This window comes from Alosa alosa, chromosome 7 (assembly GCF_017589495.1).
Source record: "Alosa alosa isolate M-15738 ecotype Scorff River chromosome 7, AALO_Geno_1.1, whole genome shotgun sequence".
NCBI lineage: Eukaryota > Metazoa > Chordata > Actinopteri > Clupeiformes > Clupeidae > Alosa > Alosa alosa.
In genome coordinates this window covers 8,749,635-8,776,278 of record NC_063195.1, presented here as the reverse complement: position 1 = coordinate 8,776,278, position 26,644 = coordinate 8,749,635, and the positions used below count along the sequence as shown (strand labels likewise).

Here is a 26,644-nt window from a genome sequence, read left to right as displayed (position 1 = left end):
CACTTCCTGTCACTTTTCACTGACCTACAGTACCCTCCAGAATGATTGGCACCTCTGCTAAAGTTGACTAAAAACCTGTATCATCCATAATCTGTTGGTGATTTGTTGTAATCTGTGTCACTTCATTTTCATAGTGAAAAAGAAAGTCATGAACTACTTCTGAAAGTTCAAAGACACTCTGATTAACTTAAATATAGCGCATTTCATACACAGAGGTCATTCAATGTGCTTTACATAAACAAAAACAAACAATAAATAAAAGCATAGAAGGGCAATATATTCAAAGAATAGTTCATTATAGATAGGACAATTCTTCTGGTTTTGTATGAGATTTTTCTAGGAGTGCCAATATTTTTGAGCTACGGGTTTTTGTTAAAAAATATTTATTTCTTTATGAGATATTTTTTTATCTCAGAATAAATTTGCTTCCCTTCAAGGGTGGATTTTTCCTCATTGTTTTCATTGTGAGATTACAATAAAACACCAACGGATTATTTTTTTATACCTGTTTTTAGTCAACTTTACCAAAGGTGCCAATAATTTTGGAGGGTACTGTATCTATCTGAACAAAGACAAAATACCCCAAGATACTTACAAATTGGCCATTTCAACTGGGCTAACAGACTTCTGATACTAACAGACAGAGAATTTGAACTACTTACATCTCCTCTCATTTCCTGTCTGGACAGACAGTATGTATGTGTTTGTGGTTGACCATTTGTGAGCACACACCCAATCATGCACAACAATAGAGTGTGTGTGTATGTGTGTGTGTGTGTTTATGAGTGTGTTTGTGGTTTGTGTTCCAAATCCGACCCATGGTCATTCCCAATCTCTCTCTCTCTCTCTCTCTCTCTCTCTCTCTCTCTCTCTCTCTCTCTCTCTCTCTCTCTCTCTCTCTCTCTCTCTCTCTCTCTCTCTCTCTCTCTCACTCACACACACACACACATACACACACACTCTTCAGTTTTCTATCGATCTAAACAAAGACAACGTATATGTGTAAAAACAGACCATTTCAACTAGGCATATTACATTATATGTATACATATAGCAGATGCTATTATCCAAAAAGCTTTACAAACATGAGAAATAACATTCAAGCTAATGCAGAGGAGACCTTATGCAGGAATTAAGACCACATCAACAATACTATTATACTAGAGGATGAGATTGCTGAAGTTATATAAATAGCTACTAAGTGTAGTCAAAGTGTAGTAGAATGGAGAAAGTGGGAAGAGATGGAGGTTGCTTCATCCAAGACGATATGTCAGAGAAACAAAGTGATATGAGCCGTGTAAGTAAGTCGCCATGTTTGTTACTTTAAACAAAACTAGACCACTTCATATTTTTAGTAAAATAGTGGGTATTTGATATATAGGTCAATCCATATATTTGATTTCCACATGTAAACTATAATATATTACAGTAAATGGTTGAATTTATTTACTAGAGTAATTAACTCCCATAAGCATGGAACTTAGTAACAGTCTAATACAACTTCCACATACCATTTGATCACAATAACTGTGAGAGTTTGAAAATCATGTTCATGAAATAATTTCCACTTTAAAACTTGGGTAGTACACTTTTTAAAAACTACATATACATCATATGATTATATAGCATTCTAGAACTAATAGAACTTATATTTGTGACTTCACCGTCTACAGCAGACACATGAGAGAGAAGTGTGTTGAGTTCAGGTGCTGAGTTCAGCCATCTCCACGTCATCATAGACGTCTTCATCTCCACTCTGCTGACCCTCTCTGCTCTGACGTCCAGAGGTCAGCTCTCCTCTTCTGCTCCTCAGCTTGAACCAGATCACAGCAGTGACCAGCCCCAGCAGCACACAGCCTGCACACACTATTGGAAGTACAAATATGTAGAAATTATAGTGAAAGCTGTACACAAGGCGGATCTCTCCCTCATAACAAACCCTGACATTTGACTTGTCCTCTCCATAGACTCTCCATGTGTACACGCCACTGTTCTCTACTATGACACAGAGCATTATTACTCTATAATCCTAAGCCCAATAAAGACCTGGATTCACTTGATAATTGGCGTCCTATTAGCCTATTAAATAATGATTAAAAAATACTTGACTCTGTACTTGCTAACAGGTTGAAGAACGTCCTAGAGACCATAATTGATGAAACTCAATGAGGCCTTATGCAAAACCGTCACATCACCAATAACATACGTCTGGTATTAGATCTAATAGACTACAATGAACTTGCTGATGATGATAGCTTAATTCTATTTCTTGATTTCTATTAATCCATTGATTCTGTAGAACATCCATTCATTTTCAAAGCATTAGATATGTTTGGGTTTGGTGATTATTTCTCTAGTATTGTTAAGACATTGTATAAAAATGGCAACAGCTGTGTTAAACTGAAACATGGTATGAGTAGCCGCTTTTGTCTAGCACGTGGAATAAAACAAGGGTGCCCAGTCTCGTTATTTATTTCTCATTGCCTCTCAGCTGCTTACTACTTATTTACAACAGAGTAACTTGCAGGGGATTTCTATTGCAGGCCGTCAAATTCTCATTAGTCAATTAGCTGATGATACTACGCTTTTCCTCAAAGAGAGCTCTCAGGTGTCTCAAGCCATCTCTCTTATCAGAAACTTTTCCAGAGCACATCAGGATTATACCTTAATATTACAGCAATCATCATCAGGATTATGCCTTAATATTACAGTTTTTTTTTTCAATCGCAAACAAGCGTTTGTCTACCAGTTGTCACATTTTCAAAACTCTAAACACAATTAGAGCATCAGAATCGGCACAGCATCGGTCTTTTGTGGCCATACCATTCACACATTTCATGTTGTTTTCACACAATATGCAGTGAACACATTTCCACAATGCTTACATTTTCTTAACAGACAAGCTATACCTCCCAACAAAACTATGGATTCTTTTTGTAGTAGCCTATTTACGAATGTTACAGTTTTTCTCGATTGCTTTTACCTGCTTAAGTAAACTGGAACCCACTTGGTCTTCATGACTACTTTCTTTGCACAGCAGAAGTCATCTCTTGCGAATGTGTTCACACATTTTCATTGGGTTCACACATTTCTCACACCCTTTTGCAAAACAGTTAACACAGGTGTCATTCAAAAGCCACAAACTCTATTGGTTTTCCCATGCTAAACAAAAGGAAAACATCTTTTCACAGGTGGTATAGATTCCTTGCATAAGTCTGAATCTCTCATACACCTGTGTGAAACTCCTTTGCACAATTCTTCAATCAGCAATCATTCATTATACATAAGAGATGTCTGTTTTGTGTTGCTATTTGCAAGTATGGATCTAATGCACATTTAGACAAAGTACTGTATTGCCTATTTGGTGGAGAAAACAGTACAAAATGTGTTTACTGTAGGTTTATTTCGATGAAAGTTGTATTTCAAAGAAATTTACAGTATCTTGCTAGGTGTTTGCTGTATGTCTTACATGTCAATGACAAAATGCTCATTTTGAGAACTAGATTTTGCATTTTGTTGTCAGGTGTGTAATGATTGATTAAAGAGTGTTTTTGAATTGGTAACAAGTTGTAGTGTTTGAAGGCAAGATTTGCTTTTGCTGTATGTTTTAAGTGTTTTGAGAGAGTAACAGCCTTTTGCAAGCAAAATGTGTCATTTTGTCCAGAGTGCTTTTGTTCAGACACGGGTGTTAACTGTTTTGAGAATGTGATGTCAGAGTTGACACAGGTATCAAAACGATCGAGAAAAACTGTAACACACAACATCCCACAACAGCAAACACAATATTCCAAACCTTAGATACAGTATAAAAACCTCTGCTTCTGCAAGCGGTTTTATCCCAGGTGCATCACCTTGGATAATATCAGATGTGATGTTGATGAAAACATGTGGCCTAACTTTGAAGATTGCAGAGATTAGATACAGTAATTTTGTGCTTTTTTAGTCCCCCTTTTTTATCTGGGCTTTTTGCTGTTGTTCTTTGTTCAGAATGCTCTTGTGTTTCATGGATATTTTGTTCACTGTAAGCAATACTGTAAAACTTTTTCTGTTCTATCATACTGTAAACAGTATTTCTACTGTACCTCCTGTAGTAAACAGTAAAGGGAAAAAAACTGATTTGCTTTTTACTGGAATGCTTTTGAAAGTGAACACGTGGACAAGAAATTTAGTGTAAAAACGGTGGATAGCATGTTTTGCATGCAAATACCTGTAAAACTGAAACAAAAAAGTCTATGCCGTCTTTGTAATGTTAACAATGGCCAGTATTTTGAAACCTGGTGTACCTTGATTGACTGCATGTACCTTGTGAAGTGAAAACAAGTGTTATTCTTTGACAGAATAATTTCATTTTGAGTCAGATTTCCAGTGTTTTGGTAAAGTTAGTGTGTGCAGAGAAGAAAATTATCCATTTGGCCAATTGTGTTTTGTAGGTGTGAGTCTATGTTAAGAGTTTAGAAAAAAGTATGGGTAAGCGCTTGTTAGCGATTGCAATAAACTATAATAAATGTGAGCTACTATTTCTAAAACATAAGAAAGCTTCCAACATTTGCGGTATACCAGTCAATGATTAAGTCAAATTCATCAATTCATCAATTCATAGGAATGACAATTCTGTAAGGTGTAATGCTAACTTCTCCTCAACTATAGAATTTCTATCTAAGTTTCATCTGCCAGTCAAGCCAAAAGATTTTGCCATGGTTATAGGAGGAGTACCGCCTGGTGCCTTGATGTTATTAAAAAGTCAGCATTCATTTGCTGCTCTGCCTCAGGTGGCTGAATTAAATCCTTATACCACAGCGGTAGGGCAGGTTTGCTTCTCACCTAAAATACGAAAGAATAATAAAAACATCAGAGCGTTGTTCCAGAGGGATATTGTAACCATTCCCTATGTAGTTCCATACTGGTCAGGATTATGTGATGACATTCCATGGAAGAAAGTGTGGACTTTACCCCTGAAATACTTACTAATAAACAAAGTATAGGCTACGTGAAGTGACTCATAGGCTTATCCATATATACTATCCCTCCAAGAGCTTTATCATCAGAATGAAGAAAGACCTAGATGACACATGCTCGTTTTGTAAAAAAATCAGAAAAATCCATACATTTATTTTGGTCTTGTCCCCACACTGAGAAATTCTGGGCAGATCTACTCGCAATCTTGTGCACCAAACTTAATTATAATTTTGAGTTTCCTTTTAAACATGTTTTATTTGGCTTCTATGACTTTACTATTGATTTTTTTATATTATTAACCTTGTATTTCTACTTGCCAAATATTTTATTAATAAATGTAGATATACAAACAATAAACCACTCCTCCCTTTATTTACAAACAATCTAAAAATATACATTAACAGTCTTCAGTGTTCAACGCCATTAGGCCATTAAAACAACCCTCCTCTAGGCTCTTTCAATCTTGTTGGTTAATTCACTACTTATTATTATTTTATCTTATTTTATTATTTCATTATTTATTAATGTTTTTTTTTTTCATTCCATGTCCTTATGTTTTTTTGTCTGTTCACCATTGTATTATTTTAACTACTTGTCCCCTGTTATGTTATATATGATGTAACTTTTGATAACAGTTGATGTTGTGTATATACTGCATACTGTACCTCTTGATGAGTTTGATTAAAAAAATAAATAAATAAAGTTACTTACCTGCCTATTGCACAAAAGCAGAATTAAGACATCCGGGATAAGTTACTGAGCTGCGCTCAATGAATCCAAAACAAGAGCATACAGGCTTAATTGGTTGCACCACGAGCAAGCCAGGATGAGCAGACACGGATTCATCAAGCCAGGTGAAACCTATCCTGGATAAGTCTTGGCGCTCACGGCTCCCTCAAATAGACCCGCCACCGATCACAGATTCACTGATTCACCATGGCAACTAGAGCGGCTTCATCGCTTCTTCTACGGTGTAAAGTAGGTAGTGATAGCCTTTTCACAACAGCAACAAACAGCAACACCTCTGTTTAGGAGAATATTGCAACCAACAAAAAATTGGTTAGGCACTCCCGTGACGTCACATTGTCGCATGACAGGTCGGGAATGGCGAGTATGTAAAAGTTAATTAATGATCACAAACGTTTAAATAATGATAGTGGGTCTAGGTATACGTGATAACAATGTGTAGTGGGCAGTGGTATAACTATTGGTTTCCGTTTGTGGTGACTGCTGACTGAGATAAGGGATGAGATTAAATATATCCTGGAATTTAGCCTGGTCTGGAGCAGGCTAGCTCCACAGAATAAATCGCCATGGTAACTTATACCATAACATATCCTGCTGCCCCCTATCCCGCTTTTGTGCAACTGGATCACGGATAAATTGAGCCAGGATAACCAAGATATCCCGGCTTAATCCCTTATCCTAGATTTGTGCAATAGGCCCCTGTTAATCAAATCCAGTATTTAGCATTCAGAGTGCCGAGTCATTGACGAAAAGTAAGTTCATATGATGTTTAAATCGTGTTAATCCACATTGGTATGCAAGAGGTTTTCTAACATAGTTAAACTTGCTTTTGCTATAGTTTACTTGAAGTAATATAATGTAATTGTTCTATGAGATTGTAATATTAATGTGTTTAGCGCAGTAATTTACCACCTGGCATTTCTACTGTTGTAAGAACGTAGCATCTCCTAATGGAGGAGAGTTCTCTTTCAAGCATTCATTCGGTATCTCACTATGGGGACACGCCCCCTCGCGAGTTCCCCAGAAGCCATTAATTCATTACGCCAGCCACCATTGGCTGGACGACTGACATTATCTGCGACGTGGAGGAGGTACTTCCTCCTCCCTTATATTCTGGTATAGCGTCATTGCTTCAGTCTAAAACCTCTTCGCCACCAGGCGCTTGCTCTCTCGTATACAGGTGCTGTGGCTTGGTGGCTTAACTGTTCATTGGAGGAGGTAGCGACTCGGTCCCCGAACGCTACCTTAACGCCGCTTCATCTTCAAAGAGCACTGGTTTGGACTTGGCTAGCCTGTCGCCAAACAGTAGCCTCTCCCTTGCTAGCCTGTCGCCAAATAGTAGCACACTAGCCTGTCTCCAAACAGTAGCTTCCAAACCCCAAAGCTAGTCTGTCTCCATACAGTAGCTCCAAAGCTAGTCTGTCACCAAACAGTAGCGAAACAACATGTCGACGCCAGTGCCCCCCCTCCCCGCGAGGAAGTGCGAAGCCCCGGCTAGTATGTGTTTGTGTGGGAACAAGATTTCGGCCGCTGACACCCACCAGGTGTGTGCCGCGTGTCTGGGGCTGCAACACGCCCAGACCGCGTTAACATCCCCGGAAGTGTGTGAACACTGCGCCCGACTTTCCCTCCGGTCTCGCCGACGTAGGCTAGCACGCCTAGCTAGTCTCACCGACGACGACCCCATGCTAGGGGCGGATGACCTCCCTCCCCTTGAGTCAGCAACCCTTTCCCAGGAGCCGGCCGGCGCTGGAGAACTGGGCGCTAGCTGGGGCGACCAGCTCGACGCTCTATCGCCTATATCCGACACCGAAGACATCCCAATGGGGATGCAAGGTGCGACTGGTGAAGCTGAACTCATCTCAGAGGATGACTCCGTCGACCTACTATCCCTGGGGGATGAGGATGGCGACGACTTATTCCTCCCAGCCACTCAGGCTGCTCGCCCGAGCGGCGTGAGAAGTGATAGCACCGCCACTGAGGCTGATGAAGCAAGCGTGGGCCTTCCGCGGCGTCTGCAAGAGAGCAGCTGCAAAGCTCGGCGTTCCCTGGCCTGAGGCCCAGAAGGAGACCGTGTCCTCTCGCTACGAGGGAAAGAGGCTCCCGAAGGCTAAAAGCTCCACCAGACAACTACTGCCCGTCTTCCCCGAGTGCCTCGAGGAAGCCACACGCTCATGGAGCAGCCCATTCTCAGCGAAAAACCCGGCTCAAGAGCTCGCGGCGCTGGAATAGCCAGACATGGAAAGCAGTGGATTCTCCCATCTGCCCCCTGTCGAACCGCTCCTGGCCTCCCATCTCCACCCCACCCAGAAGTCTGCGATGACCCCCTCGGGACCCGCATTCCCCTCCAAAGCCGACAATTTCCAGTCCGCCATGACTGAAAAAAGCTACAAAGCAGTGGCGTCGGCGGTGAGAGCTCTCAACGCCTCATCTCTGCTCATGGCCTACCAAGCCGAGCTGGAGGAAGACTTCTCGTCCGCCCCCAACCAGCCAGCTGTGTGGGACGAAATGTGTATGGTCACAGACCTCTGCCTACGCCTACACAGGTGTGCGGTGCAAACGGCGGGATGGGCTATGGCCATAAACCGTCTAGAACTGATGGCGGTTTGGTTCGCACTCAGACATTTTCTGCCCATCCTGAGAGGGCATCATGTCTTGGTTCAGAGCGCGTGAAAGGCTGAATCTGACAGCTGCAGGACTGCCCTGCAATGTCATAGCAACCATTCAGAGCGCTAGGGCGTCATCAACTAGGACGTTGTATGATAGCTAATGGCGTGTATTTAATGACTGGTGTATTAAAACAGGGACGATAGCCTTCCAGTGCTCTGTGGACGTTATCCTTACGTTTCTGCAAGACTTACTGGATAAAAACAAGTCCTTCTCCTTCTCCACAAGTACCTCCTCCACGTTGCATACGTCAGTCGTCCAGCCAATGGTGGCTGGCGTAATGAAATAATGGCTTCTGGGGAACTCGCGAGGGGGCGTGTCCCATAGTGAGATACCTCACTCATGCTATTAGAGAACCGGGGTTACGTGAGTAACCTTAAGTTTTCTAACATAGTTAAACTTGCTTTTGCTATAGTTTACTTGAAGTAATATAATGTAATTGTTCTATGAGATTGTAATATTAATGTGTTTAGCGCAGGAATTTACCACCTGGCGTTTCTACTGTTACGCAGTACCGTTTTACGCCGCTAGATGGCAACATTGACCATGGAATAATTGTAGTCACAAACAAAAGTTCTACTTTTTAACTGGAAGGGAATTAGTATTGTTGTATGTGTTTCAAGCCTACGATTTCAGCTTGATAGTGATGCATTTATGTATAATGAGCTGCAGAAATATTACTGTAAGTAATTAGAATCTAAGTCGTATTTTGTTTTTATTATTTCAGACTGTGTGTGTATACTATATTGGCAATTCTGAATATCAATGCTGGAACAATACAGAGTTAAGACCTATCTCTTCTTTGTCCTATATTCTGACCGATATACCATCCAGTATAGTGCCACTACCCTACACCCGAATCAGCGCAACCTTATCACCTCCCCAATGCCCCTGGTTGCTGCATGAGGTAGCACTGTTCCCCATCAGAAGCGTATTTGTACGGTAAGCAGTGTGAAGAGAACCTAGGCCACCAACTCACAGCTGCCCTCACTCATCTACCTGCAGGATACAGTATCTGCTAAAAGTGATATCTTACTGTTTTAATCTTATATATATATATATCTTATATTAAGATAAAATGGTTGTGTGCATCTACTGTACTTGCAGGTTACAGTATGGAAATGGAACCTTAGTTATTATACTGCTGCAATGTACTCATCTGGTAGTGTTGCACTGAATGGAGATATGGCCTTGGTGGTTAATGCATGTCATGACCAACTACAGAAAAAAGATCACAAACTCATAACATTTTGTTATGGCATAGAAAACAATGAAACAAAACAGAAAACAAAGAAATGACCACAGGTTCATCACAAGTCCTTTCAGAATTTTTATTAAGACATTTTAAATTCAGAAACACATTTTCATTTACATATTTCAAGTCAGAAAAACAAAATTTTTTTTTATAGTTCTGTGTGAACACGTATAGAAACACTGACACCCCAGACCGGTAAATAATTTTCAAAGAAATTCAGCAAATAACTTTAGGGAGAACAGAATGAATCATGTTGTTGCTGAAACATTCTTATGATCCAGACATTCATTTTAGTAAAAGTGCAGAATATGAAGAAAACATCAGCATTTGTGTAGTATCACCCAAACAGTAGCCTATACAGTGAATAGATATCAATATGGCTATGGTATTTAGCAGATGCTTTTTTGTCCAAAACGACATACACATAACAACAATACAATCATTCAATTTAACAGTATACAATTTAAAAAGTTGATAAGACCACATTAAGGAGAATGGCAATAATAAACAACAATGTCAATTCAATCAATAGCCTAATGAATATAAATAAATACTATAATATAATCTCAATAGCATTACACTTGTGTATGAACAGGAGTGTGTGAAAAAAGTTTTATTTAATACCATTAACTCTATTATAAATCCTGCCTCTGCGTCATCTACTCTTGCCCCTTCAAAAGACATCTGTGATAAGTTCCTCAACTTCTTCATCGATAAAATTGACAAAATAAAATCTCAAATCTCACCTCCAGATTCGGATCCCTCAGTGATAGAACTTTCACCTAGCTGCCTCCAACAGTTTCAGGCTACATCTTCCTCCCAGCTTTCTGAGGTTGTCTCCCATATGAAATCTACATCCTGCCACTTAGATGTTTTACCTGCACTTTTAAAGAAGTTTTACCATCATCTGCCCTCTTGTATTGGCCATAATTAATCACTCACTAACCAATGGAGTGGTCCCCTCAGGTTTTAAATGTGCAATTGTGCAACCTTTACTTAAGAAACCTAACCTTGAGCCATGAAGTTGGTCTCCAGGGTTCTGTTCTGCAATGGTTCTCTTCTTATCTTAGTGATCTCCTGGTTTGAATCCTACCTCACAGGACGCTCGTTTAACGTATCATGGCTTGGTCAGCTATCTGCACCTCACCATCTAACCACAGGGGTCCCCCAGGGCTCAGTGCTGGGCCCCCTCCTCTTTGCTATCTACACCACCTCCTTGGGACAGATTATCCGTTCGCACGGCTTCTCATACCACTGCTATGCAGACGACACACAGCTCTATCTGTCCTTTCCACCTGGCGACCCCTGGTTTCAGCACGGATCTCGGATTGCCTTTCAGACATAGCTACATGGATGAAGGCACACCACCTCCAGCTGAACCTCTCAAAGACTGAACTGCTGGTCATCCCAGCTAAACCTACCATACACCACGACATCAACATCAAATTTGACTCCCTGTCTGTTTCACCGACCAGGACTGCAAGAAATCTAGGAGTTGTTCTTGACAACCAACTAAACTTCTCGGATCATGTTGCCTCAGTCGCCCGGGCATGCCGTTTTGCACTCTACAACATACGGAAAATCAGGACTTACTTGACTCAAGATGCTACCCAACTTCTGGTTCAGGCAATAGTCATCTCACGACTCGACTACTGCAATGCCCTCCTGACAGGTCTCTGACAGGACAGTGAAACCACTTCAGATGATCCAGAACGCGGCGGCGCGCCTGGTCTACAACCAACCCAAAAGGGCACATGTTACCCCGCTGCTCATCCAGCTACACTGGCTACCTATGGCGGCCCGCATCAAATTCAAGTCTCTAACGCTTGCCTACAAAGTAGTCTCCGGTTCTGCTCCCACCTACTTGAATGCCCTCATACAGACTTACACTACCTCCAGACCGCTCGGCTCCTCTGATCTAACGACCTAGCTCTACCACCGGGCACGCTCAAAGCCAATCCAAACTTTTCTCATCTGTTGTTCCTCGTTGGTGGAACACACTGCCAGTTCCTACAAGGGCAGGGACATCCTTTTCCACTTTCAAAAAACTCCTGAAGACCCAGCTCTTCAGAGAACACCTACTCTCATAGCAACACTTACAACAAGTCTTACTAATCCTAGCACTCACCAGCCGTTTTAAACTGACAAGTAACTGTTAAAAACAGCACTCACCGACGCACTTATTCTTACTGTACTCTAATGTTTTTTTTTTTTTTTTTTTTTTTTTTAAACTGTCCTAAAATTGTGAGAATTGTTCTAAAAACGTACTGTTTACCATGTTGTTAGTCGCTTTGGTTAAAAAGCGTCAGCCAAATGTAATGTAATGTAATGATAGATAATTTTCAGTTAGTTTAGGCAATTTCTCCTCTTCCTCTGCCCTTATAAAATGTGGTGTTCCTCAGGGTTCCATTTTGGGCCCTCTTTTATTCTCTCTTTATATGCTACCCCTTGGCTCAATTTTTAAAAAGTATAACATTCAGTATCACTGCTATGCAGATGACACTCAGTTTTACCTGCCTGTTAACACTAATGGCATTTGTTCTTTGGAGAATATTTTTAACTGTCTCAGTGTGACTGGGTGTTCCTGCAGCATGCTCAACTGCCAGGGCCACAGAGAATGAATGTTGCTACGGTTACATGGTTACTGCGGAATGTTGCAATTTAAGTTGGATGTTGCTACTGGTCACATTGGCTACCGCTTGGAATGTTACGGAGTGTCTTGTGTTGATGAATTTATGTTTTAATTTTGCAGTTGGTGAAATGTCCTCATTTATACAGAAAGAGAGAAGGAAGAGAAGAGGGGGAAGAGAGAAAGAGAAAAGTGTAGAAAGAGGGATTACGATGAAGTGTGCAAAATAGACAACAGTTTCTCTCTTACACACACACACACACACAAATCTGAAAATGGATCAGCCCCAAACAGGTGATGGATGAAAAAGAGAAAGATAAGAAGAGAAAGGGAGGAGGGGGTGAGGGAGAGAGAATGAGTGGAAGAGGGAAAAGGGAGGAGACAGAGAAAATGAAGGGTCAGAAAGAGAGGTAGAGAGTAAAAGGGGAAGAGAGAGGGATGAAGAGAAGAAGAGAAGGGAGGGGGAGTAGAGAGAAAGGGTGACATGTGGACGTGCTGTTGGAGGACGAGCTCATGTGATCTTGCGCAGGGACACCTCATCATAAACCCCAAACCCTGGATAGAGGGGCTCAGTGAATGTGGAGTGGAACGTGTGCAGGTGGATGAGTGTGTTAGTGGAGACGCTGTAGAAGGACAGAGTGCCGGCCGGCCCGTCCAGGTAAACTCCTACTGTTCTGGAGTCTGAGGAGGGGGCAGGTATGTCAGTGCGTTTATCATTGTGCCAGACAGAGTAACTGAGACCAGGAGAGCAGTACAGATTCCAGGACTTGGCATTCCGTCCCATTAAGACGTCATCACTCCTCCCTTTCCTCTGGATGCTTTTATAGGTCATATATACCTCAGCTCCATCATCTCCACTCCATTCAGCCTCCCAGTAGCAGCGTCCAGTCAGACCCTCTCTACACAACACCTGATACCATGTGAAGTCAAATCTCTCTGGGTGTTCAGGATACGGCTGCTGCTCATCCACACATGTCACCTTTCTGTTCCCCTCAGAGAGAGAGAGATTTCTGTGTGCTGTGTTTGGGTCCAGTGTGAGATCACAGGCATCTGCAGACAAGAGGAGAGAACATGAGAACACACACACACACCACATCAATACAAACAAACACACTCCTACACACCCTACCTACACAAACACACACACACACACCATGTCAACACAAACACACACTCCTACTCACCCTACTACACACACACACCATGTCAACACAAGCAAAAACACACACACTCCTACACACTCTCCCAACACCACACACACACACACAGGCATCTGCAGACAAGAGGAGAGGAGAGAACTTGAGAACACACACACACCATGTCAACACAAACACTCCTACACACCCTACCAACACACACACCATGTCAACACAAACAAAACACACACACTCCTACACATCCTACCAACATTGCTATTAGACACCCAAACACACCTAATGCTAAAACATGTTACAGACAGACATGAGAACACACACACACACACACACCATGTCAATACAAACACACACACACAACACACTCCTACACACCATGTCAACACAAACACACGCACACTCCTACACACCACGTCAACACAAACGTACACACACACACACTCCTACACACCACACACACACAACACACTCCTACACACACATACAGAGGAGAGAACATGAGAATACACACACACCACGTCAACATAAACAAACATAAACAAACACACACACACACACACACACACAGGCATCTGCAGACAAGAGGAGAGGACATGAGAACACACACACACACACACCTACACACCACACACACACACACACACACACACAAGCATCTGCAGACAAAAACACACACACACACACCATGTCACACACACACACACACACCATGTCAACACAACAAAACACCCTCACTCCTACACACCCTACCAACACACACATACACACACCACGTCAACACATACACACTCCTTTGCACCCTAGTACCCACACACACGTCAACACCATGTCAACACAAACACACACACTCCTTAACACCCTACCAACACACGCACGGACACCATTTCAACACAAACAAAAGACACACACTCCTACCAACACACACAGTAAACACAAACAAACACACAAACACACACACACACACACACACACACCACGTCAACACAAACACACTCCTGCACACCCTACCTACACACACACACATCATGTCAACACAAACAAACACACACACACCGTGTCAACACATACACATTCCCACGCACCCTAGTACCCACACACACACACAATGTCAACACAAACAAAATGCACACTCCCCTACACACCTTACCAACATTGCTATTAGGGGCAGCCTTGGCCTACTGGTTAGCACTTCGGACCTGTAACCGGAGGGTTGCCGGTTCAAACCCCGATCAGTAGGCACGGCTGAAGTGCCCTTGAGCAAGGCACCTAACCCCTCACTGCTCCCCGAGCGCCGCTGTTGATGCAGGCAGCTCACTGCGCCGGGATTAGTGTGTGCTTCACCTCACTGTGTGCTGTGTGTGTATAGTATAAGTATATATACTTTTTTGATCCCGTGAGGGAAATTTGGTCTCTGCATTTAACCCAATCGGTGAATTAGTGAAACACAAACAGCACACAGTGTACACACAGTGGGGTGAAGCACACACTAATCCGGCGCAGTGAGCTGCCTGCTACAATGGCGCTCGGGGAGCAGTGAGGGGTTAGGTGCGTTACAAGGTTACAAGTCCAGAATGTTAACCAGTGGGCCCGCGGCTGTGTGTTTCACTAATTCACGGATTGGGATAAATGCAGAGACCAAATTTCCCTCACGGGATCAAAAGAGTATATATACTTATACTTATATTAGACACCCATACACACCTAATGCTTAAAACATGTGACAGACAAGAGAAGAGGACATGAGAACACACACACACACACAGACCCCTACTGAACCTACCAACACACACACACCATGTCAACACAACCAAACATTGTGTCAAGACAAATACACAAATTGCTATTAGACACCCATTCACACATTCAAGCATAAAAACATGACACACACTCACACACACACTCCTATTAACCCTAGCAACACAGTAACACACACTGCTATTAGATACCCACACACACATTCAAGCATGTGAATGATAATACTATATAAATACTATATATATACACAAATACTGAATAAAAAAAAAAAAAAAAAAAAACTTACATCTCCGCAAATGTGGCCGTGCTCTGCTTACAGAAGCCCCAGTTCTGTAAGAAAAACAAAATGTCACACACATGTACCATACAAGGTCCAACTAGTTCTCAGAAGGAGATAATCATGATGTAAAAAGCCTGTCTGTCCTGCACTTAGATTAGAGTTAGTGAGCAACATGATGGCTACCTCTGAATAACAAATGCAATTTCCAACAGTGAAACTCCATTATTTAATGTATATGTCAGGGACTACCAGCAAGACCTTCACAACCCACCTGTGGGTCATAGACCACATGTTGAGAACCCTAAATTAATGATTGTTTGTTGCATTACTGGTTACTCACAGTGATAATAGGCCTTATAGACATTTAACTTGATCTACTTCATAGGGGTCCCAATATAAAGAATTAATGGCCTCTCTGACAGACAACAAGAAAAAAAGTATTTTTTTTTAGTATTTCTTGTAACAAAACAGCTCCCTGTTTTTTCTGTTAATCTTGCAGCATGAAATCTGAGAGGCGTTCAAATTTTAAATTTGTCAGTGATGAATGTTTGTGAGTAAAACAAGAAAAAATGGTGTTAAGGGTCCATAACATTTACTCTTCGTCCAGCTCCACTGTGGGTGAGTTGCGCCAACAAGGACTAAGTTTTATCCATTAATCGGGTTGCACCAAACTTTAAACCTGGTTTAAAGGTAATTAGGTTTACGTTTAAACCATCCTTTTAATTTTGGTTTAAATGTTAACATAAACCTGGTTTCATTTTAATCCTGTTGCTAAACTGCTTTAAACTCAGATTTAAATTTCAGTTAGGGATTCATTTTAAACTTGCTTTAAATGTCTGAAATGGCTGCATATATTTGATGGATTGACGAAAATCGAGTCCACAAAGGAAACTAAGAGACCGTCTCAACCCTACAGAGTTTTATGATGAGGAATTTTTCAAGGAGGTACAGATTCAATAAGGAATTTGTAATAAGATTACATTTAAACTGCAAGTACACAATTAACATGGCAGCAACCTGATTATCTTTAAACTAGGTTTAATGGACAAACCTTGATTTAATCCAGGTTAAAACGTAATCCTTGTTGGTACAACCCACCAGTCGAGGTTTTAAACACAGGTTAAGGTTTTAATCATGGATTTGTTAAACCATGCTTAAAATTAAGTGGTGCAACAAATTAAATTTAAACCTGGATCTACAAATCCTTGATTAGGCCTACACCAAAGATTAATTTAATCCTTGTTGGTGAAACCCACCCTGAGTGTTCAGAAAAGTTCACGGAGAACTCAAGACAAAACAGAAAACTGTTTGTAAAAGTTCCTACACATTCAGCTACGATTGTGAATTTGAACACACCTCTAAATATTTGCATTATTGGATGCTGCATCAAAGAGATAACAAATACACGTCAGTGTAGAGCAGCTACTACAACACACATTTGAAAATAGACCACTACACACGGTCCAAACATACTCAAGTATCGCCAGTTTACAGAAGGGATCCTCCAGTCTAGCAGATAACAGCTTCAGTCCTGATTCTCCAAGAGTGTTGTGCCTCAAGTCCAGCGCTTTTAGATGGTTTGAAGTCAGAGCTTCAGCCAGAACACCACAACCCTTCTCTGAGATGAGACAATCAGAGAGCCTGAGAAAGAGAGAGAGAGAGAGAGAGAGAGAGAGAGAGAGAGGAGAGAGAGAGAGGGAGGGAGAGAGAGAAAGAGAGAGATGGTCCTTTTCATTCTTACCTGCATACAACTGGTGACTGTTTAAATCTGAAGTTATTTGTTTGTTTCACAACAGATATGTCTGGTTAAACTATTTATTAATTGATTGGACAAAAGACATTCCTTGAGTGGCGATATCTCAGGACATCCCCACTCAAACACGCTTTTTGCTCTGAATTGTCCAATGTGAACATTCCATTCATTCAAAGCGAGAGAGCAGCGATTTCATAACGTCACATTTGACAGCTATTGAGTGAGAAAATGGAGTAAGTAGAGTAGGGTGAATGTTCAATTTAGCAAATGACATATAGACAAGCGAGTAGGCTCTGCAAATTGGAAGATTTGGAACTACTTTAGGGTGGAGGATGAAATGGTGGAAAAAAATCTAAATAAAGGACATAAGAAGCAATTTGGTGTCTTCCAACATGATTAGTTGGTAGTAGAACTGTTGATGTATGAAAGCAATATGGTACAAGTCAGAGTGGCATTGGTAGCAGATATTTCCATGGCTGTGATTACCTGCAGCACAAGGCCCAATAAAAGCCATGGTGATATGTGCTACCAACCCCACTCTCACTTGTGCGATATTGCTTCATTATAAACTAATATGACACAGATTTGATCAGTTCACAGACATTTTAAGACTCACAAATAAGCTCAAAAGTAGAATGACACCTGCACAATGATATAAACAAGGTGGGATATTAATTGCTGCTTTTTCATTTGGTTGACCAGTTGATGTTTATTTTTATATCGTCATGGTTCTTCTAACTAATGAGGAATTTTAAGACAAAGATATATCTTCACCCACCTTAATGTGTGTATTTTGCAGTAGGAACTGGACAGTCCCTTAGAGAGCAGCTGAGCTCCAGAATCCCCCAGGTCATTGTCACTCAAGTCTAGCTCCTGTAGGGAGTTTGGTGACTGTAGAACTGAAGCCACCATCTCACAAGATTTATCTGTGAGTTTACAATCAGCAAGCCTGCATAAGAACACAACAAAAGATAACATGAATAAATGGGAAGATATAGTGTTTACACAGTGCCCTGATAAATAAATAAAAATCAAGAACACAACATCAGATCAGATGGCTACTGTTGCCATACTCGGGTTGGCGGCTGTTCAGCTGGTCAAATAATTCACTCACACTGATTTAGTATTGATGTTGTCGCTGAAGCTATCTATTTTGTTTCATAATGATTTCTTTATTCGTTGTAATTAGCATATGTATTGATTGTTTTATTTATTCTTATTAATCTATTTTCTTTATCTAACTCAAAGAGGTTAGTTGCTCAGGTGCTGTGATATGAGCTCATGAAGGCCTATACATTTTAGGATTTAGGGAAGACTTGTTCAATGAAATGGTATTTTAATATTATACCCTATCTCTCTCTCTTTTCTTAATACATTTTATATTTTTCTTAATTCTTACACATTGAAACGGAATATATCGTCCATTTTATTTGGTTAGGATTAATTAAATTGGATTGCAAACCCCTCCCTCTCTGTAGCCGCTAACATTATACACTGTCTGTATTGAGAACCGAGAGGTGCGTTGGTTGAAATTCGCAGGCGAACATTTGCAAATAGGTTTTTGGCAAACGTTTGCAAATACTCACAAAGTGTACAGTGGAGTTGGACGTGGGCTTGACGAAGGTAACAAAGCAATTACCGTTACAGTGGAATGTTAACACCAAATCGTTCAAATAGAGTTGGGGCTCGAGCTGCAGACACACAAGCCGTTGGCGAAAGCAGCCGTTGGATCCCCACAGACTCGAGCAAAACAGGAGGGTCGTTGGGCACCAGACTTAACGGTTACGCCTTGAATGTACACGACGCCAGCAGTTTAGGAGACTGAAACCGACAGCTTTTGAAACCGGCTTCCGAAGTGGGAACTTTTGAAACCGCCGGCTAACTTTCGCCGTGTAGACGCCCTGTAGGTGCGAAGCCGGCAACTTTATGACGACATAGCCCCACCTCTCAACTCAGCCACGGAACTCGACCTGACATGTTGCTTGTCAAAACAAACCAAAACATTTATTTATCATATTAAAATGTTTTTCTTTCCCCTGTCATGATTTATGTGCACAATGTAGCCTATCAGCCTTTAGTGGCTAAGTTAGAAGCACACGTTAGCTTAACTTAGTTAAACATTAGCTTACTGCATGTTAGTGTTTTCTCCAGTGGTGCTCAGACCTAATGCAATGCGTAGGCTAAGCATTTGAAATTTCACATAGCAGTCACATACCTTGAAAATGAACTTTATTAGTTTAACAGTTGAATTGAAAACCAAATTGTCTGTAGTCTCCTTATTTCATGCGACTGCTTAACCAGAGCACTTATTAGACATTCTCTGGCTTAACAAACTGTTTCAACAATGTTTTCTTCTATGCAATTCACGCAAAATTATCATGAAGCTTTGCACAGCGGCGCCATCGACTGGTCTGGCATATGCACTACAGCACATTTAGCCGGTTACACCTCTGTGTGTACACGCAAGGTTTTTTCTTGCCGGAGTCCTTAAAGGTGTGAAAGCGGTAAGAGAAAATCCACCCGGCGGTGTCGTGTAAACGGCCTCTTAAAATCAGCGGATCTAGCAGCCGCCCTCTAGCTAACTACTCAAAGCCTGGCGAGAAGATTAAATAACGAGGCACATCAGATCCTACAGTTACTCTGTGTGATTTACTCTTGTTGAACTAGCTTCTATGTCTAGCTTCTACTAGAATGTGAATCACTAGCTGCTAACTTTGGACACCATGCAGAGGTGAACCGTACACTGCCATTAAAAACAAAAACGTCAAGCAAATGATAAAAAAAATACTCTTAAACTTATTTACGAGTGGACATACATTCATTACAAAGGTAACGTTAACTTATTGAAGACATTTCTCACCAGTCTAAAGTTAACAACACCGTTGTGGTTAGCTAGACTGTCGGCTAGCTTAATAACAATATCGTTAACATTAACGTTAGCTGCTACCAGAAAAGTTGAGCTGTCAACTGTATCAGCGCCAACGTCCTTTCTCCAGTTTTCCTAAATAACTCATTCTAGTATATGGTTAACCCAAGAACTTAAAAAGTACTGAAAGGAAAGGAATACGAGTTCAGATGCCTACCTGGCGAGAAGATTCAGGAATTTTCTTAAAGTCTCAACAGCAAAACGAGGCACAGCAGAGATACAGTACTCGTTGTGGTTCACTTGTTGAGATATTTCAGAAATAACTTCAACGGCTGCGCGCTGCAGTATATATCCCAACAGTGACGTAAGCATGACGAACTGACTGTATCTCGTGCCAGATATCCGTTAGACCGGCACATCCGGGAACTTGACTCGTGACAAACGTTCCCGCCCCTTTCGGGGGGAAAACAAACAACCCCTCTCATTAACTCCAACGCAAATTAGGGTCAATAAACGTAATTGCACAGAAATCGCAGGAGGAGTAAATAATAACAAAAAATTCCACAAATCAATATGACCACTCAATACATAACCACTTTGTCGGGTCGTTGACCGTGAAAGATACCTACAAAAGCTTAATTCAATTAATATAAAAAACATGTCCCTTCAGTCTCCGAAACGAAGTGGTGCAACAACCCCACTCAGTGACCAGAAGTATCATAACGGTCTTCTCTTCTTATGGCTTGTAGCCATCATTTTCTTCTGTCAGATTTTTTTTGAGGACATGGTAGGCAAAAAGAAACTCAGGGAGGGTTCTTAGCTGTGTGGTTGGTACATGTCTACCGGTTCACTCTGGCTTGTTCTGAGGGAATGTTTTCCCCTCAAAAGGGGCATGGCGCAAACAACCTGCTCTGTGTGACGCGGGTCCGGTTGTAAGTATTAAGGTTTTGCACCTACGTCATAATGTCATGTGACCGTTTGTTTACAACTAGAGTGGTAGGCAAGAATGGTAGGCAAGGCACTGCAGAGAGTGGTAGGCAAGCCTACAACAGGCGGGTTGCATAGGCTACACATAGTTACAAATAGCTTCAAAATTGAAATTTTAATATCAAATATTGACTGGGATGTCGACCACTTGTGTAGGCCCAAACAGTTGGTTTTACAATAAGAAGCAAAAGGCAACGAATCTAACCGTTTTAGCCTACCTATCCTCGTGGTTGTGGAGGATGATCGTTAGCAGCTGTGAAGTCTTTTATTCTCAAGATGGCCTAATGGTGTAGCCTACTGTCTACGAAGACGTAAGCTAAAATACAACTATCTAAAGTCATCCAAAAATGAATTGCCAGAGATGGGCTATGAAGGGGAAAAGTGCAGCATTTTAAACATGGCAAGATTATTTTTACCTGAACAGTTTGTTCTAATTTGTCTTGTGAAATTCGTGCTTGTGGACATCAATCACCTATCTTCTGTCCTTCTATTTCAAGTCATCATGAGTGTCATTTGATTATATAATCACAACAAATTCTAATACATGAAAACAGAATGGCTTATGTGCTATAGCCTAGGCTAACGTTACAGGTCACTTAGACTAACCCCCCTATGTCAAAATAAACTGATTTGATCCTAATTGTTTAGCGATCACACACAACAACTTAACACACTGTTGAACCTAGGCTACTGCTTCAGTCATGTAAGAAATAAGCAGTTTATGAATTATCTTTACCCGTTTAATCAAGTCCACATGACCAAAATAATAACATATTTAAAGGCTGAGCTAGCATAACAGCCTAATATAGGCGATGCTGCAACGGATAACTAATAAAACGTTTCATACAATTAATGAACTTTATCACTCACATTCTGAGTTTTTCTGGGTGGTTATATATCCATGCAGATCGTCTTCGAATAAGCCATCATATGTTATAATATGTTACAGGATTCATGACTTTAACGCCATTAATGTTACATGATGCTGACTGACGCTGGCTATATCAGTAGGCTACCGTTTTAACGTCTGCTGAGTCTACTGCCTACCAAAACCTGTCGCTGTTCAGTTGAAGTTAAATGATCAAATATTGTTTGATTTTGTGTCAACTTTCAGACGGAAGACATGTTCCTTTCTGGTCAAATTTCACAGCTTCTAAGAAAGTCTATCGTCTTTGTGTAAACCGAGTTTTGAACAGAGAAAAAAAGTTAGGCTACCATTAGGCTACATGCAGGTTCTCCCATAACGTTATCGATACAGATCAATGCACCAAATCAGGGCGATTTTAGCGAAACAGCGTTCCTGTGACAGGCTATCAAATATTGAACAATGGGATAACGTTTCATCATCACCTTTATTGATGCCTGAAATGTTGACATTGCTGAAATAGAGATGTAGCCTACTGAGAGGCAGCTGCAGACAACGATGTTCAATGGGTTCAACTTGTCCCTTGCCTACCAGCTGGATGTAAACAAAGCTATAGAACCTAGAATATGTCACATGAAAAATGTTAATAGGGAGGGAAAGTAATCTCATCGCCATCTAGTGGTTGCGTTCTTAGAGTTTAACGGAGTGGATGGGATTTTTTAGAAAAAAATATATCTCGGTGCACATTGGGATCTTAATTTAATGCCTTCCATATGTTAGGCACTGGGGTCACCTCTATTGCTTCAAGTGGTCATACCTTATTTTTAGGATCAGTTGAATTGTTTTGAGTTTTTGTCGTAACACGGTGATAAGGAACTACAGCTGTATGTGACGCCACATGTTTGGCTTTAATCTCTAACTGATCAATACGCAATTTGCTTAACTGGCTTAACATATTTTTGTAATAACGGAACGTGATGTAAACCGTGTGGTGATAACCTTTATGTCAGGATAACTGGTGTTGTGCTTCTACTCACATGAAGAGCTAGCTGTAAGTGTCAATGCTAACCAGGCTAATAAACAAACCATGCTACCGTGAGTAACGTTGAAGGGTAAAGTCACGTGACTTCTTTTGTAGTTCGTTTATGAAACAAAAGGAGCAATTTCGATTTTCTTAAATAAGGCAAAATAGGGTCTGACATTTTCACAGTTAGAATATTATTACTGTATAGACACTGGACAATATTTTTGGTGGATAACATCGCTGATTTGGCTTCACAATATTTTTTTTTAAAATAGGTCTATGGGACTTAACATTGGAGCTGCTCTTCGATAGCTTGGGGCGCTGGTTTTCACTTTCCCTCCCTATAAGAAAGAGGAAAGGATAGGAGAAAATGGATAGAAACAGTAGCCTAATGTATAATAAAATATAATATAATTACATAGGTTGGTACAACCACAGTTATAATACATAAGCAAATGACTGACGTAAATATTGGGTGGGTTATGTGCAAACACTGTCTAGATTAGGCTATGTCATCTCCTTCCTAATGAATCAATGTTTGCTTGTAAGTTAGCTGCTAGCCTAGCATGCTATGCTATGTATGGTTTAGCCAAAGGAATGACACTTATGTCAGGACCGGGTGGGTAAGCGGGATAATTCCCGGTGGGCCGCTTCACTTTTGGGCTGGTCGAGGAAAAAAACATTTTTCACGTTAGTATATGGCCTACACGTTCCGCATTCTGTGCATGACACCGTTGCCTCTGCATGGGCTCCATGTGAGCGAGCTCTCCCCTCCCCAAAAGAGTTGGGCCCGTCTTTTCCAAAAGATTTTCTCAGATACGGATAGCCGGGCCGGCCTATACAGTAGCCATAAGCGTCAGGAAGGATGGATGGTAGAAAGAAACCAGGAGGGACTGAAACGGCCAGGTAGAATGCTGCTAAATGTGCCAAGCTTCCAGATTACAGACAAAAGTGGCAACTGGTAAAGAGAGATTGCCTATAGGCAATGATTATTAGCAGTGTAATTATTGGGCTAATATTAGACGTTTGTAGCGTTGTCAAGCTATTCGCAAGCAACATATTCAATTAGGCTACTTAAAATATTAGCCTTTTGTATCCATTTCATAGACTTTGCAGTATGCAAATATTGATAACAAAACTGAAGCTTGATCTGTGTAGGCCTATGCGGTAAAAATTGTAGCCGAGCAGCAGATCAACCAGTCGACCACTGAAAATGATGAGCCCGAAATTAGTGAAGAAGAGGCCATGAGGGACAAGTAGAGAGGATAAATTAAAGTTATTTATTGTAAGAAAGAGCAATTATTCTACATGATGAACCTTGTTTGTTCAGAAGAGGGTGTAGTAAAGGAGTAGGCTAAATCACCAAACAACAATAGGCTATAGCCTATCAATGCAAAAAAACATGTAGCCTAAACATTAGTTCAATATGCCTCTTTGTGGAAGCGATAGACTACATTTCAAAGGCTTTCTTTCTTTCTTAACTTGTGGTAGGCCTATAGTGGAATATTTTTTGTTAACTCTCAATTGAAGTGAATTATTATACACTGTGTGCAAAATTATTAGGCAAGTTGTATATCTGAGGATTAATTGTATTTTTGAACAAATACAATGATCTCAGTCAATCAAAAATGTTAATACACCTCAAACCTGAATATTTAAGAAAGGGAAAGTGAGTTTTGGCTTTCTCAGGAGAAAATCTATGTGTGCAGAATTATTAGGCAGCTATTGGTGTGCAGAATTATTATGCAACTAAATAAAAAACTAAAATTTTCCCACTCCACTTGTTTATTTTAATTTCCTAGAGTAAGAATAAAAAATAAACAACTCAAAATGTACAAATAAACACTTCATGAAATATTCAGTGACCAATATAGCCACCCTTCTTTTCAATAACTGTCATGAGCCTTCCATCCATGGAGTCTGTTAATTTCTTGATCTGTTGATGATGAACATTTTGTCCAGCAACAACCACAGCCTCCCAAATGCTGTTCAAAGGGGTGTATTGTCTTCACTGTAAATCTCACATTTAAGAAGGGTCCACAAGTTCTCAATGGGTTTAAGTCAGGTGAAGAAGGGGGCCATGTCATTATTCTGTCATCTTTAAAGCCTTTGCTGGCTAGCCATGCAGTGGAGTACTTGGATGCATGTGATGGAGCATTGTCCTGCATAAAAATCATGGCCTTCTTGAAGGATGTAGATTTTTCTGTACCACTGCTTGAAGAAAGTATCTTCTAAAAACTGGCAGTAGCTTTGGGAGTTGATTTTAAGTCCATCTTTAACCCGAAAAGGTCCAACTAGGTCATCCTTAACAATAGCAGCCCATACCAGTACCCCACCTCCACTCCACCTCCATTTCTGGAATAAGGCCGCACTGGATGTCAATGGGTTCCTGGTAACTTCATGTTTAATTATTCTCACGTCTCTAGCAGTTATTCTGCGCCTTTTTTTCTCCACATCTTTCTTGCAACCCTTTTGACTATTTGCAACAAAACGTTTGATTATTCGGTGATCACGCCTCAATATCTTTGCTTCTTCAAGAGTGCTGCATCCCTGTGAAAGGCATTTTAATTTTTTTTGCTTTTCAGAGTCTGTTAAATCTCTTTTTTTGGCCCATTTTGTCTGAGGTAAAGAAGCTGCCTAATAATTATGCACACCTTGATTGTAGGGTGTTGATCACTTTAGGCCACACCCTCCCTCATTACACAAATACACATCAACTGATGATGCATAAATTCAATTAGCAGTCAGGTTTATATAGGTTGGAGTTGGAAATATGCATAAAAATTATGATAAGGTAAAAATACTCACTTGCCTAATAATTGTGCACACAGTGTATAACCTTTACACACTGATGAACCATGGTACTAATAAAAACTACAGGATAGTAAGAGCTGAAATGTTGTTTCATTTAATTTCTGCCACTATGGAAAACGTGGGCCGGTCTTGGCCTGAAACTCCCGGGCTGAAAAGTGGCCCCACCCCGGCCCTGCACTAGTAGTGAGCTCTGACACTAAGTTACCTCTCCAAGCAATCTGTGAGAACTCCAGTGAGTATACCTTAGTGAAAAGAGGTATGGTTGGTGGTGATTAAGATTAGGCCTATGTGGAAGTGATAGGCCTGGGCTATAATAAAACTAAACAACCTTTATCAGGCTTGTGTTTTGTACTCGCGTTATTTTAGATGGAGGGAGAGAAGTACACACAACTGGGTTGGAAGCAGCCAACTGCTGATGAGCTCCAGATAATTGGCAAACATGACCTCAAGGACCACATGGACATGTAGGATAGGTAGGTTCTGGATGAAGAGGAAGACAAGGATGTGCTAGAGGTGGAGAGTAATCTCCCAACTGTGCGCATGTAGGCTACATTTGTGGTTATGACAACAGTGTTGCTTATAACAATAATGACGGGGATTATATTATAGTGTATTTACATTTGTAATTAAATTTCTACTTTTCTCATCACTCAATTTCTTTATTTTGAGTTTGGTTTACCATTTCTTATCAGGTTCCATGTCAGGTAGAGTCAACGCGTCTCACTTTGCTTATTCTTACACAGACATAGACAGAGACACCAACTCCAATAGCATTTACACCCCATTGTCTGCTAGGCGTCACACACACACACACACACACACACACACACACACACACACACACACACACACACACAACCATGCCACAGCTGTGATGGAATGTACACACTAT

The 26,644-nt window shown here is 40.9% G+C and overlaps 1 protein-coding gene across 1 annotated transcript in view; it reads right to left on the bottom strand.

The window, feature by feature from the left end:
* Nucleotides 1–12,664: 12,664 nt before the first annotated feature.
* LOC125297635 (NACHT, LRR and PYD domains-containing protein 12-like) overlaps nt 12,665–26,644 on the bottom strand; it is a 48,064-nt gene continuing 34,084 nt past the window's right edge. The window contains exons 12-15 of the mRNA XM_048248092.1: nt 17,975–18,145; nt 16,917–17,084; nt 15,450–15,493; nt 12,665–13,304 (exon numbers count right to left, since the gene is read on the bottom strand). Coding sequence (XP_048104049.1) covers nt 12,766–13,304; nt 15,450–15,493; nt 16,917–17,084; nt 17,975–18,145 — 922 coding nt within the window. The 3' untranslated portion in view covers nt 12,665–12,765. The remainder of the gene's footprint in view (nt 13,305–15,449; nt 15,494–16,916; nt 17,085–17,974; nt 18,146–26,644) is intronic.